General features: G+C 41.6%; 1 protein-coding gene across 2 annotated transcripts in view; it reads left to right on the forward strand.

The window, feature by feature from the left end:
• LOC140508209 (uncharacterized) overlaps positions 1-17,079 on the forward strand; it is a 34,710-nt gene extending 17,631 nt beyond the window's left edge. For both annotated transcript variants that reach the window (XM_072615987.1, XM_072615989.1), the window contains one exon: positions 1,843-17,079. In XM_072615987.1, coding sequence (XP_072472088.1) covers positions 1,843-3,497 — 1,655 coding nt within the window. In that variant the 3' untranslated portion in view covers positions 3,498-17,079. The remainder of the gene's footprint in view (positions 1-1,842) is intronic.
• The last annotated feature ends 2,964 nt before the right edge of the window (positions 17,080-20,043 follow it).

A 20,043-nucleotide genomic window follows, 5' to 3' on the forward strand; every position in this document is an offset into this window, starting at 1 on the left:
TCCTTCTTTTATCATCATGGTCCCTCTGTCCATGTGGGGAGTCATACTCTTCCATGTGGGTATGTTGTCCAAAGGAATGATTTTTTGGTTGCTTATATTTTGTAAGATATTTTGAGGTGTGAGGACTAATTTTAAAAAATTCTTATTTATCGTTTTTACCCTAAAAGCTGGGACAATTAACTCTTCGACTTGTGCAGTGCTCATTTATGATTTCTTGAAATAATAGCTCTGGAATAACAGGCTTTTAAAAAGCCCATTGGGATTTAAATGGAGCTACTTGGTTATTCCTTTAAACTGAAATCACTCTGGCTTTCATTGAACGTCCAATTATGAGTCCCAGCCCAATTCTCTCCAGTTCATTATTTGGGTTTTGACAGCTAGGAGTGAATGTAAATAGCAATTGTTTTCTGTTCTGGCTAGAAACTCTGACAGTCTTCTCTTCCCAGACTGATTCTTGTGTGATGTCAAATGAGGACATCTTCTGTCTCAGTTTTTCCCTAGCCCATAATCATCGAATGGGCATTGCCCTCAGACAAAGTGAAGACCTAGGAAAGACCTCAGTTTAAAAAGGCCAAGTTCACCCACCACAGCCTGGGCCATAGTTGGTCTTCTTGACTTTTGTCTTGTCATTGGACTCTGATGACTCTGGAAGAGAGAGGGAGGCTGATGACTTCACACATCTCTGCCTCACTTCAGTCTAACTCACCTGCTAATCAGTACATCACCGTCTTGATGTCATTGGTCCTCTTCTGAGAATGAAGGATGAGCCACAACAAGAAATGACAAGCAGAATACTCTCAGAAAAACCTGGAAAGACCTCCCTGAAATGATGCAAGGGGAAGTAAACAGAACCAGAAGAACAGTGTACACAGCAACAGCGAGACTGTATGAAGATCAGCTACAAATGACTTAGTTATTCTCAGCAATGCACCTTCTAAGACAATTCTGAAGGGCTTAGGATGAAAAGTGCTAATCCACCTCCAGAGAAAGAACTGATGGAATCTGAATGCAGATCAAAGCAGACTTTTATTTTTAAGCTTTATCATTCTTGGAGTTTTTTGCCTGTCTTTTCTTTTACAACATGACTAATATGGAAACAGGTTTTGCATGATTGCACATGTATAACCTATGTCAAATTGCTTGCCTTCTTGATGAAGGGGGAGGGGAGGGAGGTAGAAAATTTGGAACTCAAAGTTTTAAGAAACAGATGTTAAAAATTGTCTTTACATATAATTGGGCAAAATAAAATATTAAACAATTTTTAAAAAATGTCTTAACTCAAATTAATTTTGTGTAGTACATTTCTCATGCTATTCTTTTGGCTCATACTTATAGAGCAGTACCTCTAAAAGGATACTGCAGATGTGCCAAGTGTACTACTTGCACTGCTTACAAATACAAACAAGTGAATATGTAATAATAAAATATTTTTTTTGAAGGAAGTACAATGGAAAAAGGCAGTCTAGTATTGTGGATAGACCTTGTCCAGTCAGAGGATTTGAATTTTAGTCTCATTGGTGGGAATGTAGGTCAGGTCATTCTGTCATCATGAGTTTATGGCCTGAGTTGGGAATGTATTAATAATTCCAGTCTTGCCTATGTTGCAGGATCCATGTTATAAGAGAAGCTCTTTGTAAGTTAAATCATCCCAGGGTTGTGTGGTAATGGCATTTTCAAATGATTGATTCTGCCCATTTAAGTTGGAAGACTTTTTTCTTTCTCTAGAGAAATAGATTATAAATTAGTTTACTTTCTATCGGTGGAGCTAAGATTATATATTTGTGTATATGTGTATGTGCCCACAAATAAATAAATAAATATGTGTCTCTTTGTTTCATTCAGATGAAGAGACCAGGCTTGAAACGAGGGGGATTACTGAAAAAGTGAGCATTTCTGTGGAAGAATCACAACAGCAAAGATTCATGAATGATGGTCACTGTGACCTCAGTTTGAGAGAAGCATGTGATTCTGATATCAAGATCAAGACAAAACAAAAGAGCCACTTTGAATTTTGTAAAGATGGAAAGAGTTTCAGAGAATGTTCAGTGCTAATTCACTGTAAGAAAATGACCTCAGGGAATGACTGTTCTCAGAAGAGTAAATGTAGGGAATACTTTACTGAACAGGTAGAACTTTTTGAGTCTCATGAGAAACCTGCAGAAGTGCAGACTTATCAATGTTATGAATGTAAGATGACCTTCAGCTTGAATTCAGACCTAATTAGACATCAGAAAAGTCATAGTGGAAACATACTTTTTATGGGAAATGATGGTGAAAAGGGTTTCTGTCATAATTCAAAATTCATGGACCAACAGAAAATTGACAGTGGAAAGAAACATGAATCTAATGAATGTGGCAAAGCCTTTAAGCAACACTCATCTCTTATTCAGCATCAGAAATTTCATATTACTGAAAAGCCACATAAATGTACGGAATGTGGAAAGACCTTCAAGCGACAGTCATTCCTTATTTCCCACCAGAAAATTCATACTAGAGAGAAATCTCATGAATGTGGTAAAGCTTTCAGTGAAAATGCATCCCTTATTTCCCATCAGAGAGTTCACACTGGAGAGAAACCTTATGACTGTAATCATTGTGGAAAGACTTTCAGATGCAGTTCTAGTCTTACTAAACATCAGAGAATCCACACTGGAGGGAAATCTTATGAATGTAACCAATGTGGGAGGAACTTCAGACAGAGCTCTAGTCTTGCTGAACATCAGAGAATTCACACTGGAAAGAACCTTTATGAATGTAATCAGTGTGAAAAGACTTTCACAAATGCATCTAATCTTGCTCTACATCAGAGAATCCACACTGGAGAAAAACCTTATAAATGTAATCAATGTGGAAAGACTTTCAGATTTAGCTCCAGTGTTGCTGTACATCAGAGAATCCACACTGGAGAGAAACCTTATGAATGTAATCAATGTGGGAAGACTTTCAGATGCAGCTCCAGTCTTGTTCTGCATCAGAGAATCCACACTGGAGAAAAACCTTATGAATGTAATCAATGTGGAAAGAGTTTCAGACAGAGTGTCAGTCTTGCTCTACATCAGAGAATCCACACTGGAGAAAAACCTTATGAATGTAATCATTGTGGAAAAGCTTTTAGACACCGCTCTAGTCTTGTTAATCATAAGAGAATCCATACTGGAGAGAGACCTTATGAATGTAATCAGTGTGGAAAGACTTTCAGAGAGAGCTCTGATCTTGCTGAACACAAGAGAATCCACACTGGAGAGAAACCTTATGAATGTAATCAGTGTGGAAAGACTTTCAGAGGAAGCTCCAATCTTGCTCAACATAAGAGAATCCACAGTGGAGAAAAACCTTATGAATGTAATCAATGTGGAAAGGCTTTCAGATTCAACTTCAAACTTGTTTTACATAGAATGATCCACACTGGAGAAAAACCTTACGAATGTAATCAATGTGGTAAAACCTTCCGGCAACAGTCATCCCTTAACTCCCATCAAAGGACTCATACTGGATAGAAATCTTATGATTGTAATGAAAGAAGTAATTTAAGTGGAGTGTAAAACTTGTTCAGTCATTTTTCAGTTGTGTCCAACTTTTCATGACCCCGTTTTGGATTTCTTGACTAGAGTGGATTTGCCATTTTCTTCTCCACCTTATTTTAAAGATGAGGAAACAGAGGCAAACAGGTTAAGTGACTTGTCTGGGGTCACACAGCTGGTAAATGTCTTTGGCCAGATTTCAATTCAGGTACTTCTGACTCTCCTGGCACACTATCTACTGTGCCTAATAGCTGCCCTTATAACCCTTTTTAGACATCAAAAAATTCATTCTGAGGACAAGCTCTATATTGACTCAATGTGAGAAGACCTTCAGTCAGAAATTATCTCTTTCTTTGCATTAGAAGGCTTATAGTGAGCACATGCGAATGTCCTCAGCAAGGATATACCTTTTGATGTATGAGGGACATACCTAGACATCAGAATATTCACATTGGAAAGAAGGCATATGAAAACAGTGATTGTGGGAAAGCCTTGACAATGGAGCTCATACTTGACTGTACATTGGAGAGTATATGCTGGTGGTAAAACTTAAATGAGGAAAGACCTCTTGCTTCAGTACAGATGTAATTAGATGTCCCAGATTTCATACTGTGCATAAATCCTATAAATATAATTAATTTTTGTTTTTCTGTACTCCTCAATAATATTCCATAGCATTCATATACCTTAATTTCATCAGCCATTGCCCCAGTTCATTAATATTCACTTGTTTCTAGTTCTTTATTGACATAAAAAATTCTGGTACAAATATTTTGGTAACAGTTGGACATTATTTCTGTAATGATTTCTTTAGGCTAGTAGGTGGTACAATGGGTAGATTGCTGCTATTGGGGCTGCAAGTCAGAAGTTAAAATTCTTTCTCTGACACTAGTTTTGTGACCCTGGGCAAGTTATTTAATCCATTTCTTCCTCAGTTTTCTCCATCTGTAGAATGTGTTTATTAGGAAGTGGAGCTAAGGTGGCAGAATAATGGCAAGGACTCACCTGGTCTCTCCCAAATTCCCCTCCAAACAACTTTAAAATAATGCCTCACAAACAAATTCTGGAGTGGCAGTACCACGAGAAGTACAGGGTGAAATAATTTTCTAGCTCAAAACAACTTTGAAGGTCAGCAGGAAAGGTCCATCTAGTTGGGGTAAGAGTGAAGCATACTCCAGCTCAGGCTGCGCCCCAGCAAACCAAGAGCAGGCCTCTGGGACAACTGTATCAGTAGTGCCCCAGATCCTCCTTTCAGCTTAGTTCATAAGTGGTAAGAGAATTGAGAACTGGTCAGAAGGGGATTAGACTCTTTGCTGATACTGAATACAGGACTGTATTGTATTATTCAGGGTTACAGGTCCAGGGCAAGGAGGATCACTAGTAAACTAGAGCCTGCAGCTTCAGGGGAATGGAGCCCCTGATTATAGTTCCAGGGCTAAAAAGAATGCTTTTGGTGACTCAGACCAGGGCACAGGCCAGGAGAATAGTAAACACACCTCTACTTACATCATACCACCTTGGAAGTACTTAAAACTTAAAGAGCCCCAGAACCAGCTCTGAAAAAAGTGTCACAAAAATCTGAAGTTTGGGACAGTGCACCCTTCATCCCAGGAACAGAGCCCAGCTTTAACATAAAGTTAAAAGTCAAGAAAGAAGTTGGAAAAGTGAGCAAACAACAAAAACAACTTAACCATAGAAAGTTACTATAGTGACAGGGAAGATCAAAATACAAACTCAGAAGAAGACAGCAAAGTAAAAGTTGCTACATCCAAATCCTCAAAGAAAAATGTGAATTAGTCTCAGTCCCAAAAAGAATACCGGGAAGAGCTCAAAAGGGATTTTTAAAATAAAAAAAAAGAGGTAGAAGAAAAATTGTGGAAAGAAATGGCAGTGATACAATAAAATCATGATGAAAGAGTCAACAGCATGGTAAGAAGGCATAAAATATGCAGAAGAAAATAACACCTTAAAAAATGAGTAGGCCAAATAATTTAAAGGCACAAAACTTCACTGAAGAAAAGAAATCCTTAAAAAGTAGAACTGGCTAAATGGAAGAGGAGGTTCAAAATCTCACTGAAAAAAAGAATTTGGAGAGGAGGAGCCCAGATGGTGGAGTAAAAACAGGAGCTCACTTGAGCTCTCCCCCAAACTGCTCCAAATAGCTGTAAAAATGACTAAACAAATTCTAGAACAGCAGAACCCACAAACTGACAGAGGGAAACAACTGTCCAGCCCAAGGCAAGCTGGTAGGCTGATGGGAAGGGTCTCTCGCACGGGGCTGGGAGCAGAGCACAGTCCAGCATGGGCCTCATGCCAGCACAGAAGGGATAGAGCAGGCCTCAGGGCATTGAATCACCAGCAGCTGAGGTGATTTCCAGACTTCTCAACCCCAAAATGCCAAAGACAATTTAGAAAGTGGGAGGGCTCTGTCAGACCTGGGGGAGAGAGCAGTTGAGCAGAGGAGGATTGCAGGGATCACTTTGCTGGCTCTGAGGCAGGATTCTCTTGCTTTGCCTTGCTTGGATCTGAGTTGCAGTCCTGGGATGAAGAGGAGCACTGGTGTGGGGAAGCTTGTGGCTGCAGTGGAGAGGGAATCCTCCTCACAGTTCCAAGGCAGAAAAGAGTGCCTGTCACTCGCAGACAAGAGCTTAGGCCAGGGGATTAGACACTCTCCTTTGATCTTACAACCTTGGATGAACTGAAAATTTACATGTCTCTAGAAATATCTCTGAAAACAGCTGCACAAAATTCCTGAAGCTTGGGACAGCACGCTCTCTTCTCTAGAGGCAAGTATTACCTTAACAAAGAGTTAAAAAGTCAAGTATATTGACTGGGAAAATGACCAGAGGAAAAAACCTCAGACTGTAGAATCTTACTTTGGTGACAAGGAAGATCAAAGTATACAAGCAGAAGAAGACAACAAAGTCAAAGCTCCTACAGCCAAAGCCTACAAGAAAAATATGAATTGGCCTCAGGCCATGTAGCAACTCAAAAAGAATTTTGAAAATCAATTAAGGGAAATAGAGGAAATATTGGGAAGAGAAATGAGAGTGATGCAAGACAGTGATGAAAAATGAGTCAACAACTTGCTAAAGGAGACACAAAAATGCTGAAAAAAATAACACGTTAAAAAATAGATTAACCCAAATGGCAAAAGAGGCATAAAAAGCCAATGAGAAGAAAGCTCACTGAAGAAAATAATTCCTTCACAATTAGAATGGAGCAAATGGAAGCCAATGACTCTATGAGAACTCAAAAAATTATAAAACAGAACCAAAAGAATGAAAAAATAGAAGACAACAAAAATAGAAACAACAAAATATCTCATTGGAAAAACCACTGACTTGAAAAATAGATCCAGGAGAAAGAATTAAAAAATTTTTGGACTACCTGAAAGCCATGATTAAATAAAGAGCCCAGACATCTTTCAAGAAATTATCAAGGAAAACTGCCCTGATATTCTAGAACCAGAGGATAAAGTAGAAATGGAAAGAATTTACTGATAACCTCTTGAAAGAGATACCAAAAGGAAAACTCCTAGGAATTTTGTAGCCAAATCTGAGAGTTCTCAGGGAAAGGAGAAAACATTGCAAGCAGCCAGAAAGAAACAATTCAAGTATTGTGGAAACACGATCAGGATAAGACAAGATCTAGTAGCTTCTATGTTAAGGAATTGCAGGGCTTGGAATATGATATTCCAAAGGTCTAAGGAGATAGGATTGAAACCAAGAATCACCCACCCAGTAAAACTGAATATAATACTTCAGGGGAAAAAATGAACATTTGGTGAAATAGAGGACTTTCAAGCACTCTTGATGAAAAGACCAGTGCTGAATAGAAAATGTGACTTTCAAATACAAGACTCAAAAGAAGTATGAAAAGGTAAGCAAGAAATAGAAATCATATGGGACTTATTAAAGTTGAACTGTCTATATTCCTACATGAAAAGATAAAAAAAGAATTCCTTTTTTTAACTGGACTTTTTTTTATTTTAAATTTATTTTTAGTGTTCAAAAATTCACTTCCTGAACTTTTTAGTTTTAAATTTTTTTCCCCCTCTCTCCCCTCCAACCTCAAGATGGTGTGCAATCTGAAACAGGTTGTACATATACATTCACATTAAACATTTTCACATTAGTCATGCTGTAAAAAAGAATCAATGGGAGAAATCACAAGAAAGAAGAAACAAACCAAAAGAAAAAAGAGCTCACATAGTCTGCTTTGACCTGCATTCAGACTCCAAAGTTCTTTTTCTGGATGTGAATAGAATTTTTCATCATGAGTCTTTTGAAGTTGTCTTAGATCCTAGCATTGCTGAAAAGAGCCAAGTCTATGAAAGTTAGTCATTACACGATGTGGCTTTTACTGTGCACAACGTTCTCATCGTTCTGCCCATTTCATTCAGCATCAGCTCATATAAGTCCGTGTTTTTCTGAAATCTGCCTGCTCATCATTTCTTATGCAATATTCCATTGCATTCATATACTACAGCTTATTTAGCCATTCCCTCGTGGATGGGCATTCCCTCAGTTTCCAATTCTTGTCCACCACAAAAAATATTTCTGTATATATGGGTACTTTCCCCACATTTATGATCTTTTTTGGGATTCAGACCTAGAAGTGGTATTGCTGGATCAAAGGGTATGCATGGTTTTATAGCCCTTTGGGCATAGTTCCCAATTGCTTTCCAGAATGGTTGGATCAGTTCACAACTCCACCAACAGTTCATTAATGTTCCAGTTTTTGCAGTCTCCTCCAGCATTTATTATTTTCCTGTTTTGTCATGTTAGCCAGTTTGATAGGTGTGATGTGGTACCTCTTGATTTGCATTTCTCTAATAGTGATTCAGAGCATATTTTCATATGACTATAGATAGCTTTAATTTCTTGATTTGAAAACTGCCTGTTCCTATCCTTTGACCATTTATTAATTAGGTAATGACTTGTATTCTTATAAATTTGAAAGAATTCTTTAAAAATTACAATTGGGCAGATGAGGTATCAAGAAACAATAAAACAAAACTAAAAGAATGAAAACATGGAAGACTGAAATATCTCATTGGAAAAACAACTGACCTGGAAAATAGATAAATAATAAAAGAGGATACAAACAGGCAGTTTTTAGATGAAAAAATTAAATCTAAAGTCATAAGAAAAAATGTTCTAATTAACTATTAATTAGAAAAATTACATTAAAACAATTCTGAATTATCACTTTACCCCATCAGAAAAAAGATGACAAATGTTGGAGGGGATTTGGGATACTAAGGCCCCGTTCATGGAGTTGTGAATTCATCCAGTCATTCTGGAGAGATTAAAAACAAAAAGAAAAGGACCTATGAACCTGTATGTACAAATATATAGTAACTCATTTCTGGGTGGCAAAAAAATTGGAAATTAAGGGAATGCCCATCAATTGGAAATGACTCAGTAAGTTCTGGTATATGATTTTGATGCAGTACTATTGTACTATGAGAAATGATGAGCAGGATGCTCTCAGAAAAACTTGGAAAAGGCTTACATGAATTGATGCAAAATGAAGTGAGCAGAACCAGAACATTGTACATAATAGTAGCAATATATGATCCACGGTGAATGACTTAGCACTACAGTGATACAAGTCAAAGGATTTATGATGAAAAAATGCTATCCATCACCAGAGAAAGAACTGATGGGAGTCTGAATGCAGACTTTTTTACTTTATTTTCCTTTTTTGCATGTGTTTTCTTTCACATTGTGACTGATATGGAAATGTTTTGCATGACTTTACATGTGTAACCTATTTCAAATTGCTTGCCTTCTCAGTGAAGGGGGAGGATTAGGGGAGAGGGGACAAATTTGGAACTTAAAGCTTTTAAAAATATTAAAAAATATTTTTACATGTAATTGTGAATTTAAAAAAAATGTGTATACTAATAACCCCTACTTCTTAGGGATGGTTTGTCCTGTTCAAAGTCTAGAAAGGAGGCCTTTGCTGTTGGATTATAGCATATGTGGAAGGGGAGTAAGATGAAAGAAGACTGGAAAGAGAGGAGAAGGGCAGATGAAAAAGGCTCCTAACAGCCCAACAGAGGGCTATATATGTCATCCTGGTGCTAGGGAGCCATTGAAGTTTATTGAGGAGGCAATGTCATGGCCAGATGTAAGCTTTAGGAAGGTTTATTTGGCAGAGTTTATTTGGGTAGAGCATTGACTGGTTTAGGGAGAGAATCGAGATAGTGAGACCAAACAGCAAACTTTTTCAACACTGCAGGTGTAAGGTAATTGGAGTCTGAACCTAGAAGGTGGCTGTATTGGGAGCTAAGGCGGGATGTATGTGAGAGATGTTACCAAGGTGGGGTCAACAGGACTTTCCAAAAGACTGATATTGGCACAAGGCACCTAGTAGTACAAGAGCTGGGAGACAGTTTGGGAGAGATCTTAATAGGAGATAAAACAGGGTAAATTACTGAAGAACAGACAAGGGAGAAAAAGGCTGGAGAAGAGAACAGAGAAACATCTATCTGACATAATATAACCCCTTCAGCCTCAGGGAAAACTCAAACTGAGAGGGAAGTTTTTCTCCCCTTCAGTTTTCTGTGGGGTGTTCTGGCTAACTGAGGAAACAGAGAGGTAAGAGGGACATTCCCCTCCCCCCACATCTCTATAAATTCAGATGCTTGGAAAATAGATTAAATTTGTGTCTCCAGACAATTGACTTTTAAAATGACTACAGCAGTGAAAGTTTTAAGGAAGCTAAGCACTGCAGTGCCCAAGGAAGACCATCAATGACCAATGGTGAAACACATTTCCCACCACTTGACAGGAAGGTGATGGTTCAGAAACTTAATGAGACCTTGATCTGCAGAGAAGACCAAGGAGCAGATCTGCTCTGCTTGACTCTGATTGACCAGGAAGGAGAAGTTGGTGAGAGTGGGAGAGAAGAAAGATCCCAGCTCTTTTGGTTTCTAGCATGTAGAGAGATGAGTGACAATTCCAACTTCTCTCCAAGTCCTGTTCTCACCACCTCTATCTTTACAGAACTTTTCTCCCTTTATAGACTTGTCCAAGGTCACACAGGGTGTAAGGGTCAAAGACCAAATTTAAAACGAAGTCCTAGGACTCTAAAGCCAGTATCCTTTCCATTGTTGTACAAAAATTGAGGGGATCAATTGAAGTTTTGTTTGCTTGCTTTTAAGAATGTGGGAGCCTGCAGTTGACAAATGGTCAAAGGATATGAACAGGAAATTTTCAGATGAAGAAATTAAAGCTAAGTATAGTCATTAGAAAAAATGCTCTAAATCACTATTGATTAGAGAAGTACAAATTAAGACAACTCTGAGGTACCACCTTACACTTATCAAATTACCTTATATGACAGAAAAGGAAAATGGTGACTATTGCAGAAAATGTGGGAAAATTGGAACATTGATGCATTGCTGGTGAAGTTGTGAAATGATTCAACTACTCTGGAGAGCAATTAGGCTGTACCCAAAGGGCTATAAAACTGTGCATACCCTTTGACCCAGTAATATCACTTCTAGATCTGTTTCCTAAAGAGATCATAAAAAAGGGAAAGGAACCATATGTACAAAAGTATTTATAGCAACTCTTTATGTGGTGACCAAGAATTGGAAATTGAGGGGATGCCCTGATGGGGCAATGGCTGGACAGTGTTGTGGTATATAAATGTAATGGAATTCTGTTGTGCTATAAGAAATGATGAGCAGGTAGATTTCAGAAAATCCTGGAAAAACTTCTGTTAACTGATGCTGAGAAGGGAAGAGAACCAGAACATTGTACACAGTAACAGCAGCATTGTTCCATGATCAACTTTGATAAGCTTGGTTCTTCTCAGCCATACAGTGATCCAAGACAATTCCAAAAGACTCATGAGGGAAAAGAGTAGCCATATCCAGAGAAGAACTGTGGAGTCTGGATGCAGACGGAAGCAGACTGTTGTCACCTTTTGTTGTTGCTTCTTCTTTCTCATGGTTTTCCCCCTTTTGTTCTGATTCTTCTTTCACAACAGGACTAATGTGGATGTGTTTAATGACTGTACATGTGTAACTTATATCATATTGCTTGCTGCCTTAGGAAGGAGAGAGTGGAGGGAGGGAGTAAAAAGTTTGGAACTCAAAATCTTATAAAAATGAGTGTTGAAAACTTTCTTAACATGTAATTGGAAAAAAAATACTATAAAACCAAACAAGACAAGACAAGAATGAGGGAGCCTGGAAAGAATTAGGAGCTTGCATGATTGTTTTCCCCCTTCTCAGCTAACCTCCTTGAAAAAATAATATGGGATTTGGGGGCTCTTATTTCCTCTCCTCTCACTGTCTTCTCAATCCTCTCTAACCTGGCTGCCATCATTCAACTGAAACTTCTCTCCAAAGATACCAGTGATGTTGTCCCTTGCTAACTCTCATGTCCTCTTATCAATCCTCATCCTTCTTCACTTGGCTACCTCATTTCACAACGCTGACCACCTTCTCCTGCATTTCATCTGCTGTCTCGGTTGTCATGACATTGTTTTCTCCTGGCTCTCTATCGACTACCCCTTCTGAATCACTTTTATTGGTTCTCCTTGCGCTGTTGGTGTCTCCTAAAGCTCTGTCCTGGACTCATTTCTCTTTCCTCTAAGCACTCTCATTTGGTGACCTCCTTGACTCAATTCTCTCTATGTTGATGATTCTCAAATTAATTTATCTAGCCCAAGTCTCTCCTCTTTCATGGGGCAGCTATGTGGCTTAGTGGATAGAGCAGTGGACCTAGAGTCAGGAAGACATGACTCCAAATCCTTAGATGTTTATTAGTTATGTGACTTTTGGTAACTCACTTCTCTTTGCCTTAGTCTACTGGAGAAGGAAATGGACAATATGGTCCATGGGGTCACAGATTCAGACATCTTAAACAACAAGTATCCTTCCTTATCTTAAATGCCCTCTAGGACACTTTAAAATTGTTGCCCTGGAGGTAATCAACTCATCTTTAATGACTCTCCCTTGATAGTTTTACCTTCCTTAACTAGTCACTGGGCTGGGCTATCACCAGTTGTCCTAACTTTTTTCTCTTGCCTCTGGACTCCTATGACACTGGAGGAGTCAAGCAGATGACTGCACAGCTCTGCCTCACTTAAATTCCCAGCCTGGTGATGTCCTTGATCCTCTTCAATCACAAAGGATGAATGAAATGTCAGTCAGGCTAAGCCCACCCCTCGAAATGCAGAGAAGTCCAAGATGAGTTGAAGCCAGGAATACTTTATTAGGAGGAAATTCAGACACTAGTGAAGTAGAATCAAAGTACAAAGGAGCCCACTCTAGAAGAGGCAGGGCCAATTTATGCTTGAAAATTAAAAAGGGGAAGTTCAGGGAGGGCTTAGGGGAGAGTTTTCCTCCCAGGAACAGGTAGGACAGAGAAGCAGAATACTCTGCAGGAACAGTTGACCACAAGGCTGGTTTAAGCCAATTTGAGGCCAACAACTCAGCAAGGTCATGCCACAAACACCTGCAAAGGCTTCTGGGAGTGAGTAAAACTTTTGACTACCTGCAGACTCCTGATTGGCTCCTTTCAGTAAACAAACTGACTCCATGTCTGGTAAGGTAACATAGGAAACAGACTTATTAATCTTGGGGGCAATCTCATAAACAAGCAATCTCACCTATGATTATGAGAAATCAGAGAAAAAGAACCAAGTTATGTCTCTACTAGAAAACCTAACATATGACTACTACATATAGACATTTAATCAAGACTTTTGAGAAGAAGTTGGGGGAAGGAGTGAAGGAGGAAGTAATAAAGGAGGTTGAGGTTATTATTGTCCAGTTCTTTCAGTCTTGTCTGACTCTTCATGATCCCATTTGAGGTTTTCTTGGCTAATACTGAAGTGATTTGCCATTTCCTTCTCCAGCTCATTTTACAGATCAGGAAATTGATACAAACAGGGTTAAATGACTTGCTCAGGGTCACACAGCTTTGAATTCGGGAAGGTGAGATTTCCTGACTCCAGGCCCCAAGCTCTGTCCATTGTACCACTAGGAGGATGACTTCAAGGAGGAGGAGTGGATGCCAGAGGAGGTGAGGAAAGAGAAAAGAGAAGACTTGCTGGCCTCAACTTGAGCTGGCTTCATTACTGAATACTCTCAATGTGAGAGTTAGAGAAGGGAACTTATTCCTTAAAAGAAGAGACTTCCTTTTCCTCAGTAGGACTTGGGGATGGAGGCCAGAGACAACCAAGGGGATTCTGATGTGTCATGTTTTCGAAATGTATTTGACTGGGGTAGAGAGACTGGAACGGAAAACAAACCAAAGATTAGCTCACTGTTGTGGGGAGGGGAGGAGAAGAGGGGCAGGCTACATTTTATACTGAGGGCACTAGGACCTCTTAAGGCTTTGGTTAATGCTAGGGTTGGCTAACTAGCCTTGGGGTAGCCAGATGCTGAGACACTGAGCAGCTGCTTAGTTTTTACAGGATTTCAACCGCCAACCACAAACTCCATCATCCAAACCCATGAGGCTGCAGAAGTTCACTCTATCAAAGCTGAGAACTCCCAGGCAGAGGAGACCCCCAGATCCCCAGGGCAGAGACAAAAGGACAAACTCCAGACCCAGAGAGTCTCATTCTTTACAACGCCCTACACTCAAAGTCGCCCCACTCGCTGAAATCACTAGATGTCAAACTTAAGATGTTTCCCAGAAACCACTAAGTTCAGTCTGATTTCTTTTTGGATGAAAAAATGGTGGTTAATGGGCTTCCTGCTCACTCCAGGGCAGAGCTTTCGTCCATCCATCAGTCTGTGGGTCCACTCCTTGGTTCAGTTTGTCAGTCAGGAAAATAGGCAGTGGCAGCAGTGGCAGTGGCCACAGCAGCACCTACAGTTACAATTGATTCAGTGACTACGGAGAAATTCAAGGAAGTTTCGGACCCAGAACCAGAGTGAGGAGGGGGTGGGTTTCCAGGTCACTTATCCTCTTTGCCTCTTCTGCCTATTTTTGTAAAGATTCTGGGTCCGGAAGGCAGCATGGCCCGAATTCCAAGTGACAGCCTAACTGGGGCTGGGGATAGGATGAGGGGACGCCTGGGGCTTAGGGCAAACTGTGGCTGTCTGCTCTACTAGAAAGAACTGGAGATATTTCTGGGAAAAGATGGCAAAGGTTAAGCTGGTCCTTTGATCCTTAAGCCAAGAGAACCAAGCCCTGGAGGCTGGAGTCGATCCCTGAAGCCTCCTAGTGGGGGCGGGGAGGGGTGTAGGGAGTGTTCAGGGAGGACTGGGACCTTTGGCGTGATGGCTGCTGAGCCCTTTCCAGGGCTCCTTCCACCTTTGGTGTCTTCATGTTCTGCCTAACTCTCACCTGTGGCTCCAAGAAGCTGCAGCATGCGCAGCAGCCACATGCTGGCAAACCTTTTCCACAGATGAGCCAAACCAGGTTGAGGGTAACCAAGGGTTCTCAAACCCATTGGCTAGTGAGGGAGGTGTCTACCCCAAGCACGTGAAGACTTCATCTAGTGGAATGGGTGGATGAGAACATTTGTTCCAAAGGCCATGAAGGCAGATGAAGCAGGCGGTGTGGAGCACTTAGAGCTTGGTTATACACCAAAGACGCCAAGGCCATCCATTGCATCCTGAACCATCGCCAGTTGCCTTGACTCTATCCTGCCACTGGACTATGATGACTCTGGAGGAGAGAGTGAGTTTGACAACTTTGTGCAACTCTGCCTCACTTAAATCCAGTTTACGCATGGATCGAAAGATATCACCCATCCTAGAGAGATGGGCTGAACACTTCTATAGTGTTTTCAACAGACCATCATCAATCAATGCTGAGGCAATTGACCATTTACCTCAGATTGAAGTCAATCCCTCCTTAGCTGAACTTCCAACTGAAGAAGAGGTTTTGAGGATCATTAGACTCCTTTCATGTGACAAAGTACCTGGTGCTGATTCTATTCCAGCTGAGATTTACAAAGTAAGGGGACCATTGCTCATACAAAAGCTGACTGAAATTTTCCAGGTTATATGGCAAGAGGAGATTATGCCCCAGGAGTTCAAGGATGCCTCCATTGTCCATCTCTATAAAGGTGAATGGGATAGATTGTCCTGCAACAATCACAGGAGGTCTCTCTCTTACTCATTGCTGGCAAAATTCTTGCTAGAGTCTTCCTTAATAGGCTGATCCTTCATCTGGAAGATGGCCATATACCTAAGAGCCAGTGTGGCTTCAGAAAGGACTGAGGAACAGTCAATATGATCTTTGCTGCCTAACAACTTCAGAAGAAATGCCGGGAACAGAACAGAGGTCTGTACACAACGTTTGTAGATCTGACCAAGGCCTTTGACACAGTTGTGAGGGCTTATGGAAAAAATATCTCAAAATTTCATTGCCCAGAGAAGTTCATTAATATTGTACATCAATTTCACGATGGCATGTTTGCCTGGGTTCTGGATAGCGGACAATACTCTCGTGCCTTCCCAGTCACCAATGGAGTGAAACAGGGCTGTGTGCTTGCTCCCACGCTTTTTAGCATGATGTTTTCAGTCATGTTGTCAAATGTTTTCAATGAGGATGAACTTACTGATGGTAAGTTCTTCAATTTGAAAAGGCTACAGCCAAGACTAAAGTGGAGGGAGGGTTGGTGCATGATTTTCTGTTTGCAGATGATTGTGCACTCAATGCAGTCTCTAAAGCTGAGATGCAACAAAGTATGGATCAATTCTCTGGTGTCTGTGCTAATTTTGACCTAATAATTAACACCAAGAAAACATAGGTGCTCCATCAGTCACCACCACACCATCCATACATGGAACCATAGGTTACAACAAATTGAGAAGTTTTGAATGCTGTGGATAAGTTCACTTACCTTGATACTGTACTTTCCAGGGATGTACACAACGACCATGAGGTTGATGCATGCATTGCCAGAGCTAGCTCAGTGTTTGGGAGGCCCTGAAGAAAAATTTTGGGAGAGAAGAGGTATTAGACTGACTACCAAACTGAAGGTATGCAGTCGTGTTGACCTCATTGTTGTATGCCTGTGAAACATGGACAGTCTACCAGCACCATGCCAAGAAACTGAATCGCTTTCATTTGATTCTGAGGATCACCTGACAGGATAAGGTACCAGACACTGAAGTCCTTGCTTGAGCTGAACTGCCAAGCATTCAGACTATGCTTCAGAGAGTGCAACTCCCATGGGCTGGCCACGTTGTTTGAATGCAAAACATACGCTTGCCAAAAAGACTTTTGTGGAGAACTCATATGGGAGAGGTGATCACATGGTGGTCAGAAGAAGCGATATAAGGACACTCCCAAGGTCTCTCTCAAGAACTTTGGATTTGATTGTGCAACATGGGAGACACTGGCAAAGGATCGCTCAGAATGCCATGCCCCCATCAGAAAGGGTGCTGTGCTCTACAAGCAAAGCAGAATTTGACAGCACAAATTAAATGTAGGATGAGCAAATCTGGAGCATCCACGCCAAATATTCATACGGACTATCTGTGCCCAACCTGTGGTAGAGCATTCTGAGCTTGTATTGGTCTGATCAGCCTCAGCTGGACATATTGAAACTTCACTTATCATGGTGGTGTCATTTTGGTCCTCTTTGAAAACAAAGGGCAACAACCATTTCTCTGGCCCCAGGGCCCTCCTGCTCACAGATTTTAAACCTGACCTTGATTGGGCAAATCAGGCTCTGAGCTCAGGGGATCACAGGGAGGACGAGGGAGCTCCTATCAGAAATTGGGGGTGGAGGGTTGTCTGGTGTGGTGAGCTCCAGGTCCCTGGTCTGAGAACGAAGCTGGGGCCTCAGGGAGCCGGACTATGTGGGAGGGTGAGTGCTCTGGGCACTTTCCCAGTCAGGAGAGGTGCACAGCAGCTGAAATGGGTATTTCTGACGGGAGCAAAGAAGGATGGAGAAAGAGGTTCAGAAGTGCTGAGTCTGAGAGCCTAGAGAAGACAAGTGAAGGCATTCCTCCTAGTGCCTGCCCCAGTGAACTCAGGATTTGAGAAGGATGTGGGGTGGATGGTCCCGACTGGGCAATAGTTTCTAGGGGAGAGGCTCCCAAGTCGTTTCATTTCTGCTCTCCTTGAGAATGTTGGGACCAGTGGGAGGGGAGGTGGGGTAAGAGTGAAGGGAAACTATGTCTGGGGGGGATTCTGACATGGACAGAGAGACTGAGTCTGCAGGAATTGTGTCCTGGGGAAGGCAGATCTTACAATGGAGGGGGGCAGGGAGAGGATGTGTCTGAGAATCATCAGTCATCATACTGACTGCTTCCTAGGACACCTGTGAGGGGACACAGCTCTGAGGGGAAATGGGTGCTCGGGGTTTGGGGGACTTTTGTCCTTGGATTCAGGGTCTGGGAAAGATGAGCAGCAAGAAGCTGAGTGGCTTCCAGTGGCCTGCAGTCACTGCACCATCCAAGGGCTGGGGGAGGGGCAGCTCTGGGGCTCGCCAACCTGAAGGATGGAGCTCCTTCCAGGAGCTCTCCTCCCAATGCCCAGGAACTCTCCTCCTGGTCAGTGTAACCCAACAGCCCCCATCCTATGGAGAGCCTGGGTGGGGCAGAAGTAACCAAGTAAGCACAGCCTGGCCTTGCCCCCAGGAGTTTCCAATCTAAATAGAACCAATCACTCTACCATGCAAGCACCTGTGATACATCAAACAGAAGTGTGAACAAAGTGCTATTTGAGGCCTGTGGATAGAATAATCATTTCCAGATGAGGTGACGTTCATAAGATGGGGACAGTTTTTTTTTTCCTACGGGAGTAGGAACTGTTTCTCAGTTATTAACAATTTGGATGGAGGGAAGCTATGCAGACTTAGGGACTTGTCTAAAGGGGAAATCGGGCACTTTCCTGCCTCTAGGGGTGACTGTTTTCCTCAGTGAAATGAATCTCTGGTCCTTACCCTCATTTAGTATGAGGGAGGAATTGGTCCTTTTGGAAGAAAAGTCTTTTCATTCCTCTATCCATAATGACCTGGGGACTCTACAAGACATTCAGACTGTTACAGGGACTTTGGAGATAAAACCTTTCTTTACAGTTAAAAAGATGAGGCCCAAAGAAGGGATAGGATTTGCTCCTCTTCCAACATTAGTAGCAGAAGGAGATTGGACCTGAGGTCTTCTGCTTCTTGATGGAGGGACGGTGAATGGGACAGTTTGGCTGCAATCAAGAGGGCTTGAGGGGCACTGGTGGGACATAAAGCTGGGAGGGCAGGCTGCTGCCCTATCATTGACAATGAGTCCTCAGGGGGACAAAGTGCCCAGTAAGTCAGTAGGGCCACACGCTGTGAGCTGGTCCTGGAGCTCAGCAGGGAAGCCTTCAGCACAGTCAGCTGGAATCGTAATAGGGACACCTCATACAGTGGAGAGAGCTAGGGGAGTGGACACAGCGTCTCTTGGTCTGCCTTTGTCTCCCTTCCTGCTCACAACTTTCTTACCTAAAGATCTTCACTCTTTTTAAACTGCTCTCCTCACTTCCCTCCTCTTTGCCTTGAGGCCCAGCCTCTGAATGCTGGCTCCTAACTTTCATTCCCCTCTCCCATCCAGAAGTGAGCACAGGGTGCCATTTAGTCTCTCAGGGTGGGGGGAGTCAGGAAACACTTCCTGTTTATCATATTCACTGTCAGCTCCCTGACCAGTCATGTAGTTAATGAACAAGCTCTTGCTGCCTGCCCAGCTGCGTAGGTAAGGATCCTGGGCTGCACATTGGCTTAGAAAACCACATATGAACATTATTTACATTTTATTGCATCTTTATTTTGTAAAATAGTTCCCAATTCCATTTTATTTATTTTTTTAAATTAATTTATTTATTTAACTTTTAACATTCATTTTAACAAAATTTTGGGTTTCAAATTTTCTCCCCTTTTATCCCCTCCCCCCCAAAACACCAAGCATTCTAATTGCCCCTATGACCAATCTGCTCTCTCTTCTATCCTCCCTCTCTGCCCTTGTCTCCATCTTCTCTTTTGTCCTGTAGGGCCAGATAGCTTTCTATACCCCTTTACCTGTATTTCTTATTTCCTAGTGGCAAGAACATTACTTGACAGTTGCTCCTAACACTTTGAGTTCCAACTTCTTTACCTCCCTCCCTCCCCACCCCTTCCCTTTGGAAGGCAAGCAATTCAATATAGGCCAAATCTGTGTTGTTTTGCAAGTGACTTCCATAATAGTTGTGTTGTATAGGACTAACTATATTTCCCTCCATCCTATCCTGCCACCCATTTCTTCTATTCTCTTATGATCCTGTCCCTCCCCATGAGTGTCGACCTCAAATTGCTCCCTCCTCCCCAAGTCCTCCCTTCCATCATCCCCCCCACCCTGCTTATCCCCTTATCCCCCACTTTCCTGTATTGTAAGATAGGTTTTCATACCAAAATGAGTGTTCATTTCATTCCTTCCTTTAGTGGAATGTGATGAGAGTAAGCTTCATGTTTTTCTCTCACCTCTCTTTATCCCTCCACTAATAAGTCTTTTGCTTGCCTCTTTTATGAGAGATAATTTGCCCCATTCCATTTCTCCCTTTCTCCTCCCAAT

The sequence above is a fragment of the Notamacropus eugenii genome, chromosome 5 (assembly GCF_028372415.1).
Source record: "Notamacropus eugenii isolate mMacEug1 chromosome 5, mMacEug1.pri_v2, whole genome shotgun sequence".
Taxonomy (NCBI): Eukaryota; Metazoa; Chordata; class Mammalia; order Diprotodontia; family Macropodidae; genus Notamacropus; species Notamacropus eugenii.